The sequence below is a fragment of the Citrus sinensis genome, chromosome 3, assembly GCF_022201045.2.
Source record: "Citrus sinensis cultivar Valencia sweet orange chromosome 3, DVS_A1.0, whole genome shotgun sequence".
NCBI classification, from domain to species: domain Eukaryota; kingdom Viridiplantae; phylum Streptophyta; class Magnoliopsida; order Sapindales; family Rutaceae; genus Citrus; species Citrus sinensis.
In genome coordinates, this window is record NC_068558.1 from 7304963 (window position 1) to 7326840 (window position 21878).

Below are 21878 nucleotides of genomic sequence, written 5' to 3' on the forward strand. Positions count from 1 at the left end.
TGTAAGTTCCATGGCACTCATGGCCATACCACAACAGAGTGTAGAGATCTCAAGACCCAAGTAGAAGATTTGGTGAGAAATCGGTACCTGGACGAGTTTATAGATGGGACCTTCCCAATGGTAGCCTCGACAAGTGAAGAGGAGCAGAGAGACAGGAACTTGAGGCGCGAGTAGCCTGCAGTTAGGGTGATAGCTGGGGGCCCAACATTGACCGGAGATTCCAACAGATCGAGGAAGAACTATGCTAGATACGCCATGACCAGCAAAGAGGTATTCTTCAACACCCCAGCAGCCAAACGTGCCAGAGTCAGGCAAGTGCCAATTATGTGGACAGATGAGGATGAAGAAGGAATTCTGTACCCCCACGAGGATGCTTTGGTCATCAAGGCCACTATCGCTAGCAAGAAGTTTGACAGGATACTGGTTGACACAGGGAGCTCAGTTGACATGTTGTTTAAGTCAACCCTGGAGGAAATGGGAATAGCAGACCTGAAGTTGGAATACACCAATACCTCCGTGAAGGGATTCGGAGGAGGAAAGCTGGTCCCACTGGGTGTGGTCGAGCTGCCTATCACAATTGGGAGCTCCCCGACAGAAAGAACTATGATACTAGACTTTGTGGTGGTGGATGAAGAAGGTCCATACCAGATGATCCTAGGTCGGCCATTTCTGAGGATGAGCAAAGCGGTGCTGTCCAACCATTATCTGGCTCTGAAGTACCGGGTGAATGAGATAGTTGGAGTGGTACGAGGAGACCAAAGGATCGCAAGAAGCTGCTACTCCTCGGCAGCAAGGGAAGCAATGCAGATAACATCCCTCGATACCCGAGTAAAAAACTAGAAGGGCCATATAGAGTCAAGCAGATGGTGGGACCCGGAGCTTACAAGCTGGTTTACACGGACGGCCACGAGGTGAAACGCCCATGGAACGCAGCACACCTCTGAAAATACTTCCAGTAAGACTTGTTCACATTTTAAAGCAATTTCTGCTCGTGCTCTTTATCTTTTATTTTATATTTTATGAAAAAACAATTCCATGTAAGTTGAATCCTGCATTTGATAGAATGTAGAGGAAATTCAGTCACTGGGAACCGAAAAAATTTCTAAAGCATGCAAAGGCTCGTCAAGTCTCAAAGTCTGTCTTATGGCGAGACAGAAGCCAAGCATGCCAGGATCTGCTCGACCACGTGAAGGCGAGCAGAATCCTCAAGCATCGACGAAATCACTAAGGCATGCAAAGGCTCACCAAGTCTCAAAGCTTGTTTTATGGCGAGACAGAAGCCAAGCATGCCAGGATCTGCTCGGCCACGAGAAGGCTAGCAGAATCCCAAGCTGTGAAGAAATTACCGAAGGCATGCAAAGGCTCGTCAAGTCTCAAAGCCTGTTTATGGCGAGACAGAAGCCAAACATGTCAGGATCTGCTCGGCCACGAGAAGGCTAGCAGAATCCCAAGCTTTGAAGAAATCATCCAAGGCATGCAAAGGCTCACCAAGTCTCAAAGCCTGTCTTATGGCGAGACAGAAGCCAAGCATGCCAGGATCTGCTCGACCACGTGAAGGCGAGCAGAATCCTCAAGCATTGAAGAAATCATCTAAGGCATGCAAAGGCTCACCAAGTCTCAAAGCCTGTTTTATGGCGAGACAGAAGCCAAGCATGCCAGGATCTGCTCGGCCACGAGAAGGCTAGCAGAATCCCAAGCTTTGAAGAAATCATCTAAGGCATGCAAAGGCTCGACAAGTCTCAAAGCCTGTTTTATGGCGAGACAGAAGCCAAGCATGCCAGGATCTGCTCGGCCACGAGAAGGCTAGCAGAATCCCAAGCTTTGAAGAAATCATCTGAGGCATGCAAAGGCTCGTCAAGTCTCAAAGCCTGTGTTATGGTGAGACAGAAGCCAAGCGTGCCAGGATCTGCTCTACCACGCGAAGGCGAGCAGACTCCAAAGCATTCGAGATATCCTCCAAGGCATGCAAAGGCTCACCAAGTCTCAAAGCCTGTGTTATGGCGAGACAGAAGCCAAGCGTGCCAGGATCTGCTCGACCACGCGAAGGCCAGCAGACTCGAAAGCATTCGAGATAAATTTATAAGGCATGCAAAGGCTCACCAAGTCTCAAAGCCTGATTTATGGCGAGACAGAAGCCACGCGTGCCAGGATCTGCTCGACCCGGCGAAGGCGAGCAGAATCCCCAAGCATCGGAATATTTTGTAAGGCATGCGAAGGCTCTCCAAATCTCAAAGCCTGTTTATGGCGAGACCAGAAGCCAAGCGTGCCAGGGTTTGCTCGACTGCGAGAAAGCGAGCAGAATCCCAAGCACTGAAGACTTTTCTAAGGCATGTGGCAAAACCATATGCCAAGACAGAACCTGCTCGACCAGACGCAGACGAGCAGATTCTCGAAAGGAAAAATAACTCATGATTACAACGCAGGAAAGTGAATAAAAAACATTTGTATTAATTTGTTAGTAATTAACAAAGCAGATAATTTCCAAACGTTGTTCATTACAATACAAGAAATAGACTAAGAGGACGGTGGGTCCGTAAGCCGAGCAGCCTCAGTCGGTTGGTCCACCTCAGGCGCTGGGGGAGTATCACCAGTCGCGTCCGGGGGGGTGCTCGCCTCACCTACAGCAACAGGAGTGGCACGAGGAGGGGAATTTTCCTCAACTATGATAGGTCCAACCCTTCGGCATCTTCCTTTGCAGCCTCCTCGTCCATATGTTGGGCAACACCAACTGCAAGGTCGTCCATCTTCAGGTCAGGGTGCTGCTTCCCGAGGACGGCCATGATGCAACGATAGGAATGCCGAAGCCCCTGGTCGTACTGGTTGTTAGCCTTCTTCTCCAAACTCTCGACCTGAGCTCGCTGGGAATCGCGGAGAGATTCGAGCTGAGCCTCATACGCAGCTTTCTGCCTTTGAAGATCCTCCTTGACCTTGGTCAGCTCTTCCTCGAGGGTAATGGCTTTTGCTTGAGCAAGAGATTCTTGCTCTATCAGCTTGAGGTTCTCAACATTCAGCTCCACTGCTTTCTTCTCGGCAACGTCAGCTCTGGTCGTCGCCGATTGAATGTCCTCCTTCATCTTCCTGTCGTAACGGCCAACATTGGCCTTATAGTAGGTGGTCATGCAGCTGAGATGGAAAGCGCTATACTGCATGGCTTCCACCACTCGCCCAAGGTACAACCGTCAAAGTCCTTCAGGTCCTTCTTGCTCACGAGTTTAGACAACTCATTGAGATAGGGGACCAAGTGTTCTGCTCGGCTGTCAGGTAAGCGAGACCGATGTGCGACAGGTGGAGAAGAGGAAGCAGGATCAGTGGCTGCTCCACTAGATTCCCCGACTTTAGCAGGAGCAGGAGGAAGAGCCTGGAAGGGAGGAACCTACTGCACGATGTTCTTTCGCTTCGTAGCAGGAGCATCTTTGTTCTGGTCCCGCTTGGTTGTCGGAGGCCGAGAACGTTTCCTGGTGAGAGCTCCAATCACTGTGTCCTCCATTTTATGGCCAGGGGGCACCAAACGAGACTCGAGCAGGTTGTAGGTGGTTAACAGCTCTCGACTCGGGCAGGAATTAAACAATACGGCCTCGACCCGTTTGAGCTGGTCAGGCTTGAGCGGGAAATGAACACCCCAAGAAACTACAGCACAAACAGACACTTGGTTAGAGACAAACCAATACAGCAAGAACAATTATGGATACAAGACATCTAAAGCGAGCAGGCAACCTGGGACCGTGAAACGGGGTGGGACGCGACAATCCTTCCCGTCTATTTGTGCAACTTGACCCCAAGGACCCCCAGCAAAAAAGAATTTCCTCTTCCAAGTCCCACCACCACCAGTTGGAAGATCAGTTATGGGTTTCCTGCTCTTGGTACTAGATTGGAAGTAGTACCAGCCGGCATCTTTAGGGCTACTCTTCAGTTGGTACAGGTGCTTCACCTCATCAACCGTGGGTTCGCTTTGGCAACATCTGTCCCACAATATGAACAGACCAGAGAGCACTCTCCACCCGTTGGGGTTCAGTTGACCAGTAGCCAGATTTAGCCCGTTAAGTATACGGGCAAAGTAGGGTTGTAAGGAACACCTTAGCCCAAACTTAAAGCTTTCCAGAAACAGGGTAACGTATCCCCTAGGAGGCCGGCTAGGTGTATCATTCTTTCCTGGGATCTTGAGAGGAATTTCACCAGGAATGCTATACCTGAGCCGGAGGTCATCCAGCTCATTGAATGTGGTCGTGCAGGTCATGTAATCAATAGCGTAATCCCGCGACGAGGCTCTACCTCCTACTGTACTACGCCCCTCTGGTCGCGGCGCTCCTGGTGAAGATCCTTCACCAGAATCACCTCCTTGATCCTCACTTAAGGTGTCTTCCGAGCCAGAAGGTCCCTCTTCACTACTACTTCCGCTCGTGGAGGTCGTTTGGGGGGACATCCTCCTAGCGCTAGTCCCGACACTAGACCTAGTGGGTTCTAAGGGGACCCAGGGGTCAAAAGCAGAATCAGCAAGCAGACTAGGTAAGAAACCTAGTTCGTCGTCACCAATCTCAACGACTTTCTCCTTACCCTTCGACATATCCTAAGTTCTAACCAAAACACCACCGCCAACTACAACCTCAAGCAAAGCAGAGAGAAAAGAAATTATCTACAACTAACTAAGACCGAGAAAATAGAAGAAATACCTGAGGCAGGGACTCGGTTAGAGAGAGGCGAGGATGAAAGCTTCAATGTCGAGGTTCATTCGCCGGAGAGACAAGAAGGGAGAAAATGACGAGTTCGCGTCTAAGGACTTTGGGTTTTCTTACTGAGGAGCAAATTTTTGGATTGCCAGCATTTAATGACACATATCCCGAGAATCTTGCAACCGTAGATTTGAAATTCAAATAGAGGGGCTGATTCCCGCCACATCACTTCATCCGCAATTAAATGCGACACGACTCTTGGCAGCCTTTTCCAGTCCCACGCGACCAAGAACCACTGAGTTTCTACTGTTGGTCCATTACATTACCCAACACCAGAAACTGGAGGACCGGTGTTTGAGGGAAATACTTCGGTGAGACCAGACATGATGAGCAGATGTTTGGTGGCAGAATTCTGCGAGCAGGTGTCTCCTGTAAGAGCCAGGTAGCAAGGGAACAGGAGCAGGAATATTCTGCTCGTCCACGAATATGCCATTCGCGAGGCCGAACCCTTGCTAGAGGCATAGGGTCACTCCCGCTAGGGTTCGAGGCGAGGAGACCCGGTCAACGGCAGTTGGCGAGACGTGCCTTCCTATCCGAGAATCAAGGCACGAGGTCCATCTCCATTCGCCCATCATGACGATAATGGGACATCCACATCTGAGCGTGGGGAGAACAACGGGCGTAAACTGCGGAAGACCGGGACTCAGAGGAAGCCTATAAAAAGGTAGCCAACGAAGGTAAAAGGGTTAGCAATTTTGAGATTTTTTGCTATTAGAACTAAGAAAAGAAAGTTCCGAGAACGGAGATTAAAAAGAAGCCATAAGATTCGTGGCAAACATTCCCAGAACCCCTATTTCTGACTTGAGCGTCGGAGGGTTTGCGCCGGGAAAACAACCGGCGTACTCTGACCTGTCTGTGTGCGCAGGAACCTTTGGAGAAGAAGCTTTACGAGGAGAGATCCTGGTCGTGGTGAAGTTGATCGAGCAGAGACCCTGGTCGTAGAACGAGGACAACCAGAATCTCGCATCAACACAAGCAAATGTGGGTTGGTGGACAAACAAATCCAGAATGTTCACACAATCAGGTTTGGTAATACTCAAGGAACGGTAGATGCTGCAGCAACGAACTATCAAGATCTTTTCTTCTGGTACTACCAGCCACTGAAACTTTGAAGGTAGTATAAATATGAGGCACTTTTACTGCAATCAATTGATGAAAAAAATTTCATTAGAGTAGAGATTTTGCTAAGACAGTAGCTCAGCATTACATAAAAGTTCACATTATCCTTCTAATCAACCTATTATCAATAAAAGTAGGTGTGGCAAATTACCTTTATAAGAATTCTGTTCTTTTGTCGGTCAAATCAAATTTCTAGTATCCACCCGGCTTTTACTTCCAACCACCATCAACAATCTCATTTTCTTTTCCAGATATCTACAACTTATTGCCACTTCAAGTCTTCAACCATGGACGTCCTGCAACTCGTGGCATTTTCTTGCGCAGATCTTCAACATCTTTCAGCATGTAATAGTGGGGGGCTATTTCGAACAGCCACTCTGGCTTTAGTTCGGTTACCTGTCTCATGTACTCCTTAGTTGTTAGAACTAATTCATGGTAAATTACCCATCTTTTAGGAACCTGTGCTAACCCTGAACTCGGATGTACATGAACTTTCTGTGGATGTTTTACTGTCCAGTATGATCCATTTTTCTGCAGCCTGGCTGTGAAGGAAAAAACCAGATATTATGGCCTTCTTCATTGCTTCTAAATTGCAGAGACTGGATGTTAATTCAATACCAACCCTCTCAACTAGGCATGTTAGCTGATCTCGAATGTCTCTGGCATGTTTCATACTCCTGAATTGAATAAAATTATCATAACACCATTGCTTCGAGTAATCATTTTCCTTCCAGCAATTGTAGACATTTAGCAGAGCAATGTGATCGCCCGCATCTCCCTGGTAGAAGTTCATTCGTGCATTGTCTGCCAGAAATTTTTTGTTCTTTGGACGGTAGAAGACTGAATTTCCAACCGAAAGCAAAGCAGCAATTGTTATGATTTCATTTGAACACTTGAACTTATCAGAAGCAACTATCATTTTGGACAGCATAGGATCTAGTGGGAACTCTGCCATCTGCCTACCAACCTTAGTTAACTCACCAACTTGGTTTAATGCACCGAGAGCATACAGCAGTTCAAGAGCTTTGCGTAATAATTCCTGTGGTGGGGAGTCTAGAAAATCAAAATTCAACAGGTCATCAATTCCTAGGTTTTTCAGAATTAGAATAACATTTGCGAGATTAGTTCGTTGAATTTCTGGTACTGTATTGTCCTCCATGTCCTCTTGATAACTGTTGATAGTGTACAACCGAAAACATTTTCCCGGACCTGTTCGTCCAGACCTTCCAGCACGCTGCATGGCTGAAGCTTTCGAGATAGGATAGACAAGCAAAGACTCCATTCCAGTCTTTGGATTGTACCATTTCATCTTGGAATACCCTGAATCTACAACATACTTAATCCCGTCTATTGTCAATGAAGTTTCAGCAATATTAGTGGCAAGAACAACTTTTCGAGCCCCGTCAGGAGTTGGCACAAATATCTTAGCCTGAAGCTCAGTTGGCAGGTTTGCATATACAGGACAGACAATCAACTCGCCTATTTTTGTCCCCAGTTTCCTGATTCTTTCTTTCAATATTTCCTCAACAGTTTCAATCTCCTCCTGGCCTGTGAGAAAAACCAAAATGTCCCCGGATGCTTGTGTTGCATGGATTTCCAGTGTGGTTACAATTGCTGCATCTATATAATTTGACTCCGGAGCTTTTGTGTAATGAATTTCAACAGGATACCTCCTTCCAGGAACTCTGAGAATGGGAGCAAAATTAAAATAAGCACTGAACTTCTCTGCATCAAGAGTTGCACTTGAGATAAGCAACTTAAGATCAGACCTTAACCTAACCAAATCCTTAAATATTCCTAGTAAAATATCTGTTGACAAAGTTCTTTCATGTGCCTCATCCACCATCAGCACACTATAACTTTCAAGCTTCGGATCAGATAGCATCTCACGCAACACCATTCCATCGGTCATATACTTAAGAACTGTCTTTTCTGATGTGCAATCCTCAAAACGGATGGAGTAACCAACCTCATGCCCAAGTTTGACACCCATTTCTCTAGAAACCCTAGCAGCAACACTTATTGCAGCAACTCATCTCGGCTGTGTGCAACCAACCTTCCCATGCTTGGTGTAACCAGCCTCATGAAGATACTGGGGTATCTCTGTAGTCTTCCCTGAACCTGTCTCTCCAACTATAACAACGACCTGATTCTCCTGAACAGCTCGAAGCACTTGCTCCCGATAATTATAGATTGGCAAAGTTTTCCTCTCCTTTTGAAGCATCTTCAAAATTGGTTTGTCCCTATACCCGCCAGGTAACTTTCTGGGAGAATCATCAACCTTGTCCCCGTTGATAATAGATGTCTTGATGAAGTCAAGCTGCCGGTGGGGATCCTCAAACACAAACTTGTAATCATGTGATCTTTGCCTTTTATTTTTAGAACCATACTCCCACGTTGCATTTCTCAGGCGACTCTCCTCCCATGTCACTTGGCTCATTCTCTCATCACAAGTTTGATTGCTAGACGGCTGCGTGTTTACTGCAAATCTTTTCTTCTGACTCACGCAACCTTTCTCATCATATGCCTCAGGCATCCTGTACTCAATCAAGTTATCAATTTCTATTGGAGGCTTGTTAACAAGTTCATAGATCCTCTTCTTATACCTAAATGCCCGAGTTTCAGCTTCAGTAACCTTAATACCGTCAAGTAAAAATTGCTCATCTTCTATATAATCTCTTATTTCCTCCAGTTTCTTTGGTTTCCTTTTCTCTAAATATACTTGTCTTGAACGTCTTCTGATGCCCTCCATTATCTTTTGCTCTTATTGGTGACGGCAGCCAAATAAAAGCACTGAAGCAAACAACTGAAGAAAAGCCAGAAGACGCGGGCAAAGAAAGAAACAAGGGAAAAAAAATGAAAATGAAACCAATAACAGGCACCTCAAATAGTTGTAAGTAATGGTTTGTTAGAAACAAAAATCAACTAGGTAAACCGATTCAACTTGGGAAAACAATTGGGAAGGATTCTTAATTTGATACTAAGTGTTATATTTGTGTCTGGAAAACTTCATCTAGTAAAAGTAAAAAGGAATTAGAGGGGAAAAAAAAAATCCAGACGATTTTTTTTTTTTTTGGTTTCCCAATTAACAACAAATTCTCATTAGAAGCACTTCCTTCCTCCGCAAGAAAGTACCCAATAAATTTAATAGGTAAAGCACTTCCTTCATCTACAAGAAAGGAGCACCAAATATAACGGCAAAAGCACTTCCTTCCTCAACAAGAAAGGACCACTCAATATAACGGCAAAAGCACTTCTTTACCCCACAAGAAAGCACCCACTAAATATAATCCGTAAAGCACTGCTTTGAGCAACAAAATTACATTGGGTGAAGAATACAGGAGTTGTTAACCAGTGAGCTGGATAACAACAATCAACTGACCATCTTAAAATAAATTTTAAGAGTAGCTACATGTAAAATTGGTAATAGTCATTGAATTCTACATCCTCCAGAATCTTGTCCACGACGGACATTGCCATAGGCTGACAGTTCGAGAAGGTCCAGGTCGCGACCTGAATTTAGGAAAAACAATTGAGCGAGTTAGACACTTTTTAGAGTGTTAGATTTTCTTTAAGGACTCCATGCTGTATATTTTAAGGCTTGAAGTACCTGAAACCCGACAATAGGAACTCTTTTGAATCAGATCAGATCTGGATAGTTCAGTCCTATTTCCCTTTGATCTATTTACTGTTGCCTGTAAGAAATGAGACAAAAGTCAATTAACCATCTTTTTTTTTTCACTAACATGAGGTCTACAATGTCAAGAAAATTTAAACAATTCCCAAGTTCAAATCTCACTTTGATACAAATAAGTTACAGTCCATCAGTTAATTATTTGATAACAGAGCAAGAATTCTGTAAATTGAATTATCTATAGCAATACAGTAAACCTGGAAAGAATTGAAAGACTGAGTTGCTCATATGAGGATACACCGGTCAGAAAATAAATCTTGATACAGTTCAAATTTTAGATTAGTGGAAAGGGGAGAGGAGATGATAATTTAAACATTTCTCCTGGTGGAATAATTAGAGAAGCAACTTCAGAGTATTTTAGGCAAGTACAAAGTGACCACAAACTATAGAGCCCTGCATGTGCTGAAGGCAAATTTTTTATGGATGGACAGTCAACTTTTAATAGATAATAGGAATTGGAACAGAAAGGTAGATGATAACATACAAGAGAAAAAAAATGAATGATATCGAAAATACAGGAGGAAACAGAGCTCACACCTGTAGAACCTGACAGTTTTCCAGCGTGCTTTTTCCCCCCTGAAATTCAGTAATGCAAAAGTTTAAGTCCATGGCAGCATTAGTAGACAGAAGCAAAGAAGCGTAAGATATCTACTATCACAAGACAAATACAGACACAAAATATATGGGGATAAAAATAGAAAAGACAATGTAGTTGGTATTCAAGGAGAAAATTTTCACAGAGGGAAGACAAGCATCTCCTGTAATCCGCCAAAAAATTATAATCAAACAAACAATCCAAATTAAATTCTAGAAATGAATAATGTAGTGACTCTACAAAAGACTACTATCAGTATCTGCCCCAAAAACAAACGACAAACAAAAAATTCAGTTCATCAGATCATTTCCTTGGATTGACATCTAAGTTTATATTGCTAAAAATCAAATAACAATAAGAAACCAAATTTATCAAACAAAGAACTGGGAACACGCATGCGTAAAAAGAGTAACTATTACTACTACAACTGAGAGTGAATGTAGGAAAACATGAAATTGGCACAATTTAGTTTATAAATATGGAACTCGATAAGATAGTAGGAGATAAAAGTTCAATATACATGTTCAGCACAATCTTTCTTTGAAGGGTTCCCTAGCAACAATTCCTCTCCCAAAGGAATAGCAACACCCTACATCTTCTCTAGGCCTCAAAACACAAAATTTTAGGCTTCAAACAGAAGTTCGTTGATTAACTGAAAAGTGCATTTCCAATCTTTGTTTTTTTTTTTTTTTTTTTTGGAATTGAAACAATCTATCCTAAGGCTAAAGAGTAAATTCAATTTAAAAAAAGGCTTAGCAATTCTATTTCATGATTACTCTTCACATACAACTGTGACACGCACTATCAGTTCAATCATCTAACATTGTTTTCATCGCTTCATATGCACTCATGCAATACATTCCTCAGTCTACTACTAGCTTAATTTCATAAAGAAAGATAGTTAGTTTGTGCACTCCCCCTCTATTATCACAGGACTCCCACTGTTTCCATCCCACAGCTAAAATCTTCACAGTGAAAAGAATATACCCAAAGGAATATCTGATGCAACCAAAAAACAAGAATACAAGCATTTCAAAAAAATCCCTAGAGTTAGAAAGCAGAAAAGCCCCTGATAACAGTTCATCGTCCAGTGCAAGCAAGATGATCAGAATAGGAAATAAATTCCTACTGCTGCATATGCACATTTCCAGAATTGACATACACTTAATTCGTAGCATCATATTGGCACACATTCGTACATCATCAGTTTCCTCGACTTGAAACTGTAGGACATACAAAGATCAATCACTCAACTCATATTTAACTCAAAACTTACTAAACCCCCTCAATCATTAAGTTTAACATCTAAGTGAACTTAAATCTATCCTAAGGGACCAACATAAACGCATTCACAACCATGTACCTACGGAAAAAAAAAAATATTAACTAAAAGTAGCACCTTTATTTGCAAAATGGAAGCAGACAAAACAAGCAAATTGATCAAAATTTTGCACAATAAACAAAACAAAACCAAACCCAGTTCATCCCCAAATATAACAACACCCACATCATAAAAACTGAAAAAAGAAAAAAAGGAAAAAGAAGAAGTGACCTTGGAGTAAGGCAGAATGTGGTCATAATCATGGCACAAGCAACCAGGGCAGCCAACAAGCTTCCTAAAGACAACGTTACCGAGCGCGTCTTTCCGCCAACGATCTGGGTCTCGTCCTCTCACCTTCTCCGCCTTTTCCCAGCACTGCTGCTTCACGCTGTACGGGAAACCCCGAGGATTTGCGGTTGAATCCGCAGATGATATTCGAAGGTCCGTAAAGAGAGTTGAAATTTCTTCTTCCGTCGCCAGTTCATTGTCGAGAAGAGTCGCTGAGCGAACTGTTGTTTCGCCTCTTCTTCTCGACGGAGAAGGAGAAGAAGCCCGCGTTGCTGTTGATTTTCTTCGTTTTGGCTCTCCGTTTGGTCTCATTTCTGAAGATAGTAATGGTTTGCCGATTGTTGAGATTGAGAATTTGTATGGCGGATAAACTCTTTAAACTGAATTTTATTTATCGTTAGATTTTACTTTTATTATTATTTTTCAATGCAATTGTTTTATTTATTCTGATTAATTCAAATGAAATTTGTAATTATCTAAATTTTATTTTATTTAGCTACTGATCAAAATTAATACATATTATCCATAACAAAAAATTTTATATTGATATATTATATATATTATAATTGGAAGTCTACTAATTATGGGGGCAATACCTAGAGCCAATGGTGGTGAGATAAAAACTTCTAAGGATATAGAAGACTAAGTTTGATCCTTGTTGATGTGCCTCCATTTACATTAAAAAGAAAGAATACGATAATTTTTAAATTCGATCGTTTCAAATATATATATATATATTAATAAATACAAATTATAATCTAGATTAATATTTTTTTTTAAAAAATCTTTATACTCATTGAGTGTATGGACTTGAAATAGACAAAACCTGCTTGTTAAGTGGGCAGCATACCCCATCAGCGATTTGGTTTTGGTTGATGTGGTACGCTCATCCCATAAAAAAATTGTCCTCTATTTTGGTATTGTCCATGAAAAACTTGTTTATTTGTGCTAGTTATTGTTATTCTACTAAACTGAGTTGGTAGGTACCAGCCAGCTACTTACGCTCTATCATTTGGCTGGCAGAATAGTGGATTAGAACTTTAAGTAAGCCCCGCCTTAGGAACCATTAAAACTAGGGGTGGGCGCGGTTCGGTTCGGTTCGGTTTTTTATTATATTTTTCATAATCGTTCGATTACGATTATTTTAAAATCATAATCGTGATTAAATTAAATTATCGAAATAATCAAATACTCGATTAATTGAAATAATTCGATTCGATTCGGTTCGATTATTTCGATTATGGGCCTATTTTCGGCTTTTTTAAATTTAAAACCTTAAATTAATAAATCTACAACAAACATAAAAAATTAACAAACAAAAAATCAAAATATGTCTCAAACAATGTTCAATAACACATAACATGTTCAAATAACAAGTTCCAATCAAAATAAATCATAATCCCAATTACTCCTCAGGTTATATGGTTTTCAATTTCAAACTCAATATTAGTCAAAGGAACAACGCTAATTAAAAAGATTAAATTAAATCAGGCAATGCATTAGCAATCTGTAAATTGATTAGTTAAGGTTAAGGATCAACGTCTCAAAATTAATGCCCAGAAAATAACTTGTTTTTAAAAGTTCAAAACAAACCCACTTATTATTATTATTATTATTATTATTATTATTATTATTATTATTATTATTATTATTATTATTATTATTATTATTATTATTATTATTATTATTATTATTATTATTATTATTATTATTATTATTATTATTATTATTATTATTATTATTATTATTATTATTATTATTATTATTATTATTATTATTATTATTATTATTATTGTTATTATTGTTATTGTTGTTGTTTTTGTTGTTGTTGTTGTTGTTGTTTTTGTTGTTGTTGTTGTTGTTGTTGTTGTTGTTGTTGTTGTTGTTTTTGTTTTTGTTGTTGTTGTTTTTGTTGTTGTTGTTGTTGTTGTTGTTGTTGTTGTTGTTGTTGTTGTTGTTGTTGTTGTTGTTGTTGTTGTTGTTGTTGTTGTTGTTGTTGTTGTTGTTGTTGTTGTTGTTGTTGTTGTTGTTGTTGTTGTTGTTGTTGTTGGTGGGAAGCAATACAGATTAGCTCCAGCAAAATCGATCCTGAAGAAGAGACAACACATTTGCTGCACGTCCTATCTTTGCATGTGTATACCCGCAATAATCAATGGTTTGACTAATAAGTTTGATATTATATATATATATATACACAACTTGACTTTGATGCCATTTTAAGAACTACTATAGCAAGATAAACGTTTAAGCAAACACTCACAAGCAGCAGCGGCTACCAGCGGCGACAAACAGCAGCGCAGCGACAGCAGCAGCGGCAGCAGCAGCGACAGCAGCAGCGGCAGCGACGAGCAGCGACAGCAGCAGCAGCAGCGACGAGCAGCGGCAGCAGCAGCAGCAACGGCGAGTTCAGGGCCTGAAGGTCACGAGTTCAGTGGCTGAATTAGAGTCACTTTACAGTTTACTTACTTTAGGTTTAGGTTTAGCGATTTCGAATTATTATTCGGTTTATTTGATATTCAGTTCGGTTTTACGGTTTTTTTTTTTAAACGAAAACCGAACCCATTGATTTTACTACTTTTTCTATATTACTAATTTGGTTTTTTGGGTCAAAAAAAATGAACCGAACTGAACGGTTCGGTTCAGTTTTTGATTAATCAATTCTTTTTTACCACCCCTAATTAAAATTAAAATTTTAAAAAATAATGGGTCAGAGAGAATGAGACCCACTTACTCTATCAAATAACAAAACTTGAGTGAGTAGTTGATCTTATCACCTCAACAGGCTTAACAATTTTTTCTCCTGATAAAAATTCGTTAGCTTTTATTTTTCAATCTCATTTGAAAAATCTTTGGTGATGCTCTTAAAAGTCTCTCACTTTCATAGGTCTTTAGAATTATTACGAAGTATTTATTTAATGGGATATTTGTGAGAGAAGACTTGTATGACTTTTGAGATTAACTTGTCTATGAAACCATTAAAATTAAAATAAAAGAGGAAAAAAATGTATGACTTTTGGTGATGCTCTTAAAAGCCTCTCACTTTCGTAAGTAGTTTGAATTATTACGAAGTATTTGTTTAATGAGAATTTTGTGAGAGAAGACTTGTATAACTTTTGAGATAAACGTGTCTATGAAACCATTAAAAAAATAAATTAAAAAAAGTCTCTACGAAAACTAAATAGAAATCATTTATTTCTTTAATTTATTTTCAAAATATATATTTTTTCTTTGTTTCCATAAATTCAACAAAGTCGGAGGTGAAACAGAAAGCTCCTGCTACAAGTAAGTCGTCGATGCCTCTTTTGTGAAACATGTCCGGTGTCCCCACGATGAGCTTTTCAAAACGTTGATGCTTACCACCGCTTTGGCTCCCTTTTACCTCTAATTTCCCAAAAGGCAATGAGAATTTCACTTGCATCTACCTGTGGAGTTTCGTAGCAAGTCCACGAACGATGGTTCAAGAATCGAGTGAGAACAATAAAACTACTCATAAAATGCATCGCGATTGGCGACACGACGAGGAGTAAACCCAATCAATCTTTTAAATCATTTTGCGTCAATTTCTAATTTGTCTCTTGCGTCACGCGATGATGCGTTACCACCATACGTAGTTAAATATTAATTCCGTCAACCACTCCAAAGTCTAAAGGTCCCTGTATATACAATGATGTAAATTCACAAGCTGTTTGTGGAAATTGGCCCGACGACGACTCATCATATTGATAGCATATTTAAATGAATATTTCACATTATTATCAAATCTTAGATTCACCATTTTATTCGTGCTATGAAATTGGAACATCAAGGAAACATCCAGCATACTTACCAGGACTTTTAAAAGGGTTACCCCATTTTAAAGGGGTTGCCCCATTCAACTGCCATGTGAAATGGGTAAAGGAAGTTGCAATGAAGGAAGACCGACCGACCCTGTATTTGGCTAATTTTGCATTGCTCTTTTTCACCTTCTTTTCCTTCAGACTTGACCCTTAGTCAACTCTTCAATATAAAGGACAGATGCATGCATGCAACCACTTCGCGTCTGAGTAAGTTATATTTCAATTCTTTGCCTTTGCCTGTTTGCCATTTGCCAATTGTAGTATAACATTTCTCGATCCATCCTTTTCCACTTCTTGATATGGAGATTACGAATCTTGATAGCATACCAGCCTGCAGCCACTTTTCTCCCGTTGAAATTCTGTTAGTCTTGATCATTCTTAACTGTCTCATTATTCTCCGAGACATCTCCTCGAGTTTCCATTGTGTCTTTCGAGTCTTCAGTGGCATATTTTCTAATATAAAGAAGATACAACTTTGTGCTGACAAAAATATTGTAAATAAGGAACCCGAAGCTGCAGAGTCGGCCATCAATGCAGAAGATTCAGGGAGGGAGAAGATGATGACGGTTGAAGAAGTGAGAATGACGATGGAGGAACTGGCGGGGCTGGAAGAGAAGATTGATGGGCTGTTCGAGGAAGGGGAGCCGAGCCTGGAGGAAGTGAAAGCAGCGTTTGCCCTGTTCGATAAGAACGAAGATGGGTTCATTGATGCATCCGAGCTGAGGAATGTTCTTTGTGGGTTAAGTCTAGCAGAAGCGTCAGAAGCTGAATGCACAAACATGATTACCTCATTTGATGATGACAAAGATGGGCGGATAGATTTTTGTGAATTCGTCAAACTTTTGGATCGAAGTTTCTCCTCCTAACTAATTAATTTGTTAACGTTAATTAGTATCTTCTCAATTTGGCATATCATATTTATAATATCATGCGTTTACTACTATTATGGTTTCCATGTACTTCCAAACCGCAAATTACTACCGGAATTGCAATATAATTAAAAACAATTTTTTTTTCTTTTTATGAGTAATTTTTTTTTTTGAGATTTTTTTATGAGTAATCTTACGAGTACATACTTTGCATCATATGATGCGTCGTTATTTAATATGTGGTGTATACTATCATATTAGTGATAGAAAAATTACGCCAACACACACTTAACATATATCAAGTAATTAATAATTAGTGATATATTGTTTGCTCATTCCTTTAACAAGACAATAGTAGAAGGGAAAAAAAGAGAAAAAAGAAAAAGTAAAAAAGAGAGGATGCTTATCTTCTTTTATTGGTCCTCTCATATAAAATTGTGAATGTAATAAAGATTGACGAAATCCAAAGAGTGTCGCTAGATGGCTAGAAAAATGAGAAAAAACTGAGAGAAACGGACACGATACCTTTTTTTTTCCTCTCACTATTTTCTCAACTTTCTCTCTCTCTCTCTTCTCTTAGTAAATTTTTTCTTCTCTTAATTTTCTCTCAATTTTCTTGACGTTTAGTATTTTTAGATCCAAATAAGTTTACTCCGGAGAGTTAAATGTTAGAAAAACTGCCAAACCTAAACTAGTTACCAAAGAATGCAACAATAATATTGAAAACAAGAGTGGACAATAACTTTATTTTAATATATCGTTTCTCCTTGGAAGTGTTACAAAGAGGAATTATTTGTAACTAAATCACTTGAAAAAGTAGATAATTATTTGATTATTTGATGACATTTTTCTACAAAAGTTACGACTATTATTATAATAATCCATTAGCACAGTAGAAGATAGGGAGTTGCAATTTACTTCAAGCTGTTCACATTGTTCCCCGTTTTCTGGACAATCCGAATAAATTAAAGACGCGTATTTGGGAGTCGAATTTTGTTATTACTTTTAAGGAGCCGGCTAAGTTACGTTAAACGTAACTTACGTCAGGCACATCAATAATTGTGGGTCCGATCACTGTACATTGTTGCTGTGTCTGGCGTAAGTTACATTTAACGTAACTTAGCCAGAACCTACTTTTAAATGCTCTGAGAGAATTAACAAAGGAAAAGATAAAAACAAGCAAAATCGTTCTAATCTTAGACGGTGTAGCAATGGCACGTCAGATATAATCTTATCACATAAATAAACAATTTCATATTGTTACAACGTTAACATAAATAAAATTGTACTTTAATTAAAAACATCATGCCTGAAAATTAAATATGAAATTGTCTAAGAAATACCAAGAACTTAATATTTAAATTTTAACTTAAATCTCATCGCATACAACACTTTGGTACTCATAATAGTCAATATTATTAATAAATAGAGGTAAACGAGTATTGTTAAGGTAGATCAGCAGTCTTATAGACAATACAATCTCGTTCTAAGCTTAATTTTTATTAGGAAAATAACTCACACAAACAGCTGTGAATAAAGCAGAAACAAACTATTTCCTTTTTTATGTGATAAAAACGAGATGTGTATCAGAGTTGATGTAAAATTTCGCTGCGATTCATCTCTCCCTCTTTCTTCTCTGAAGAACAAAATGGGTGTTAAAAAGTGAGCCCTCGTGGCTCTTGTTGTCACCCGCATAAAGTTGGGTTTCTTATCTTCAAATTTCTTGTTTTTATTAACATTTATCTTTATTTTGCTGCCCTTTCTCAAGTTCAATCTCAGGGAGCTGTTTTTTCTGCTCTATGGGTTTTCTTCAAAAGTCTCTGAAATAGCAAAGTCTTTCAGTCAACCTCAACTTAGGAGCTCTGTTTAGCCTGGGTGAGAGGCCTTTTCCGCTCCTAGCTGCGGAAGCCAAAAAATGGATACAGAAGAGTTGATCCGAAGATGTAAAGGAATCTCTTTGAATGGAGAAACAAGGGGAAAAGTGACCTTCAGAGGAAATATGAAGCTGAAGGGAGAAAAAATTGTTGCCGGATGCTTAATGGGAAATGTGCTACATAATAGAGAAGTAAACTTAGAAGGGCTAAGGTCAGCCATGTCTCAGGTGTGGAGAACAGTGAGAGAAGTAAGGATTGAGGAGCTGGGGGATAACATTTTCATGTTCAAGTTTGCAACTGAAGCGAACAAGAAACGGATCTTAACAGGGGGTCCATGGCACTTCAATAGAGCTCTAATGGTTTTGATTGAACCAACTGGCCTGGGTGAGGTAACAAAGCAGTCCTTTTCTCATGCATCTTTTTGGGTTCAAATACATAATGTTCCCATTATGTGTATGAATGAGAAAACAATTAGAGAATTTGGGAAAGAAATTGGAAAGGTAGAGGAAGTGGGTACCAATGCCGAAGGAGAGTGCATAGGCAAGTATGCAAGGCTAAGAGTCTCGGTTGATGTAACAAAACCCCTAGTAAAGATTTTAAGTTTGGAACCAGAGGAGGATGAAAGAGTAGTGGAGATTGGAGACATGGAAAAGGAAAGTTGTGAGGCCGAACAAGGGGATGGAAAAAAGAAAGAAATCTTTATGCCGGTACTATACGAAAAGCTGCCGGATTTTTGCTATGTATGTGGCTGTGTTGGGCATCAATTTAGGGAGTGTAACCAGTATAAAGGTCAAACTAGAGATGAGATGGCTTATGGACCATGGTTGAAAGCACTTACAAATGCAGAAAAACTAAAGTTGAATAAAGGGAAAGAACGATGGAAGATGGATGATGATAACCAAAGGCGTAATGTGCAATCCCAGCCAAAAGCTCAGGAAAACTCAGGGAGGGAGCTGCAACTGGTGAACAAAAGCAGTGAAGAAAACAGCAAAGGTGGGTCAACCCGACACCAACCCGATTCAGATGCAAGCAGTCCAAAGGGGGTTGAGGTGGTTTTCTCAAAAGTGTCAGAAAAAAGTGGCCAAAAGCTGGTGTGCTCAGCTGCATCTGAACATGTAACAGAAGCATGGGGCAGTGCAGCAGAAATCAAAAATGCAAATGAGCGGGAATTCAGAGACGGAAATGCACCAAATAAAAATGAAAAAGAAAAAGAAAAAGAGTTTCAGTACTCTCAAGGAAGCCAGGCCCAAGTTAAGGAAAGCCCAAATGAACCTCATGCTGAATCAGGCCTAGGAGAAACTGCTAGAACTTATGCAACACAGAAAAAAATAAAAAAGCGTAAATGGAAGCTGCAAGCAAGAGCTATCGAGCGAACTCCAGTGAATGTTGAGAGAGTAAAAAATCTTAAAAGGTTTAATGGAGAATTTAACGGGGACAGCCCAGAGGCAAAAAGGAGAAGGCAAAGCAGTGAGTTTCAAACTGAAAGCTGCGCGTCAGAAGCTAAGGGCAAGTGGGAACTGGAAATTCAGCAAACAAGAGAAGTGGAGATGATAGTCACAAACATGGAGGAATTAACGGCGGAGGCTGGGTGCCAGCCCCGCCGACAGCTATGAGGATTATATCTTGGAATGCTCGGGGGATGGGGAATGACCGAGCATTTTGTAAAGCTCAAAAAATTCTCCAGTTGCACAGGCCACAGATTATGTTTCTCAATGAAACAAAGCTGTGGTCTGGGCAAATGCAAGAAAAAGGTAAAGCTTTAAAGTTTGAGAATTGTTTAGCTGTTAGTAGAGATGGTTTGAGTGGTGGGCTGGCTTTGTTATGGAATTCGGAGGTTGTAGTGGATATTAAATCCTACAGTAGACACCATATAGATGCAGTGGTTCATGTTGATAATGGTAGCTACTGGAGATGTCCAGGAATATATGGGCACCCTGAATCAGATAAAAAAACAACATACTTGGACATTGATGCGAAGGTTAGCTGGTCTATCCTCTCTGCCGTGGCTTTGTTTTGGAGATTTTAATGAGATATTACACCTGAAGGAGAAGACTTGCAAGCAAAAAAGGAGTGTGCTTGCTGTAAATGAGTTTAGAGAGGCTGTAAAGTTCTGTGGGTTGATAGATTTAGGGAGCAAAGGCCGGCCTTTTACCTGGTCAAACAGGAGATTTGGAACTCACTTGGTAGAGGAAAGATTAGATAGGTTCTTTTGCTGTAAGAGTTGGGGAAGTTTTTTTCAGGAACCAGCAGCTGAGACTCAGGAGACTTGGACTTCTGATCATAACCCAATTTTGTTTTTGGTAGAAGAGAAAGGAAAAAGCACAAAGCTCAGTAAACGAGTTTTCTCAAGAACTCACTATGAAGACATGTGGAGTCCATATGAGAAATGTAAAGAAATTGTGCTTTCTGAATGGCAGTGCAAGAGAATGTGGAAAGATACAGACCCTGTTTCTGTTTTTAAAAAAGCAACTAAGGAGTCTTTGGCTGAGCTGAAACTTTGGAGTAAACAAGCCTTTGGAGGGAGAGAGAAGAAGCTAAAGAAGTTATTGGCTGAACTGAAAAACTATAAGGACAACAACAATCATTATAGTAGTGGCGATCAAGTAAAGCTCTTGGAAAGACAAATAGATGATTTGCTCTTGGATGAAGAGATCTATTGGAGACAGAGGTCTAGAGCAGTTTGGCTACAAGAAGGGGATAAAAACACCAAGTTTTTCCATTCCAAAGCTTCAGCTCGGAAAAGGAAAAATTGGATCAGTGGAATTGTTGATGAAAATAACAGATGGTCTGAGGAAGCAGAGGATATCGAGAGAATGTTATGCGAATATTATCATAACCTCTTCACATCAACAAATCCCTCCCAACAGCATCTGGAGCTAGCCCTCAGAAACATGCCTCGCAAAGTCACAGCAGAAATGAATTCCCATCTGGACCAGCCTTTCACAGAAGCAGAAATTCTAGAAGCTCTGAGTCAGATGCATCCAACGAAAGCCCCTGGCCCAGATGGCCTCCCAGCGGTTTTTTTCCAGAAGCATTGGGCATCAGTCAGCGAAGGAGTGATAGCCACATGTCTGCACATCCTCAATGATGGAGGTAATATAGCTCCTCTGAACCATACCTTCATTTGCTTAATTCCAAAAATTACAATGCCTAAGACAGTGATGGAGTATAGACCGATCAGTCTTTGTAATGTTATCTATAGGATCATTGCAAAAACTATAGCGAATAGGCTGAAGTTAATCCTAGATTCTGTAATTTCACCAACTCAAAGTGCCTTTGTACCAAATAGGCTCATAACCGATAATATAATTGTTGGGTATGAGTGTCTTCATAAGATTAGGCATAGCAAGAATAAAAAGTATGGTCTAGTGGCTTTGAAATTAGACATTAGCAAAGCATATGATAGGGTGGAGTGGGAATTCTTAAGATGCACTTTGGTAAGGTTGGGTTTCTCTCACAAATTGGTAGAACTGGTCATGAGATGTATTTCTACAACATCTTTCTCTGTGCTAATCAATGGGGTAGCAAAAGGCCTTATCCAGCCTCAAAGAGGCT

At 40.2% G+C, this 21878-nt stretch overlaps 3 protein-coding genes and 1 pseudogene across 3 annotated transcripts; 1 reads left to right on the forward strand and 3 right to left on the reverse strand.

Moving 5' to 3' along the window:
• Positions 1-3373: 3373 nt before the first annotated feature.
• Positions 3374-4561, reverse strand: LOC127901421 (uncharacterized). Its single transcript, XM_052438697.1, has 2 exons — positions 3982-4561; positions 3374-3627 (listed from the first exon to the last, which is right to left on the reverse strand). Exons 1-2 carry the CDS (start codon positions 4559-4561, stop codon positions 3374-3376), a joined length of 834 nt encoding a protein of 277 aa, XP_052294657.1.
• Positions 4562-6119: 1558 nt separating this feature from the next.
• Positions 6120-8886, reverse strand: LOC102629944 (pre-mRNA-splicing factor ATP-dependent RNA helicase DEAH1-like; annotated as a pseudogene).
• Positions 8887-9127: 241 nt separating this feature from the next.
• Positions 9128-12126, reverse strand: LOC102630238 (uncharacterized). The gene is made up of 4 exons (XM_006477402.4): positions 11688-12126; positions 10078-10116; positions 9457-9541; positions 9128-9359 (listed from the first exon to the last, which is right to left on the reverse strand). Exons 1-4 carry the CDS (start codon positions 12054-12056, stop codon positions 9277-9279), a joined length of 576 nt encoding a protein of 191 aa, XP_006477465.2. The 5' UTR covers positions 12057-12126; the 3' UTR covers positions 9128-9276.
• Positions 12127-15879: 3753 nt separating this feature from the next.
• On the forward strand, positions 15880-16446 carry LOC107176795 (probable calcium-binding protein CML47). Its single transcript, XM_015529754.2, has one exon. The coding sequence runs from the start codon at positions 15880-15882 to the stop codon at positions 16444-16446; it is 567 nt and encodes a 188-aa protein (XP_015385240.2).
• Positions 16447-21878: the final 5432 nt, after the last annotated feature.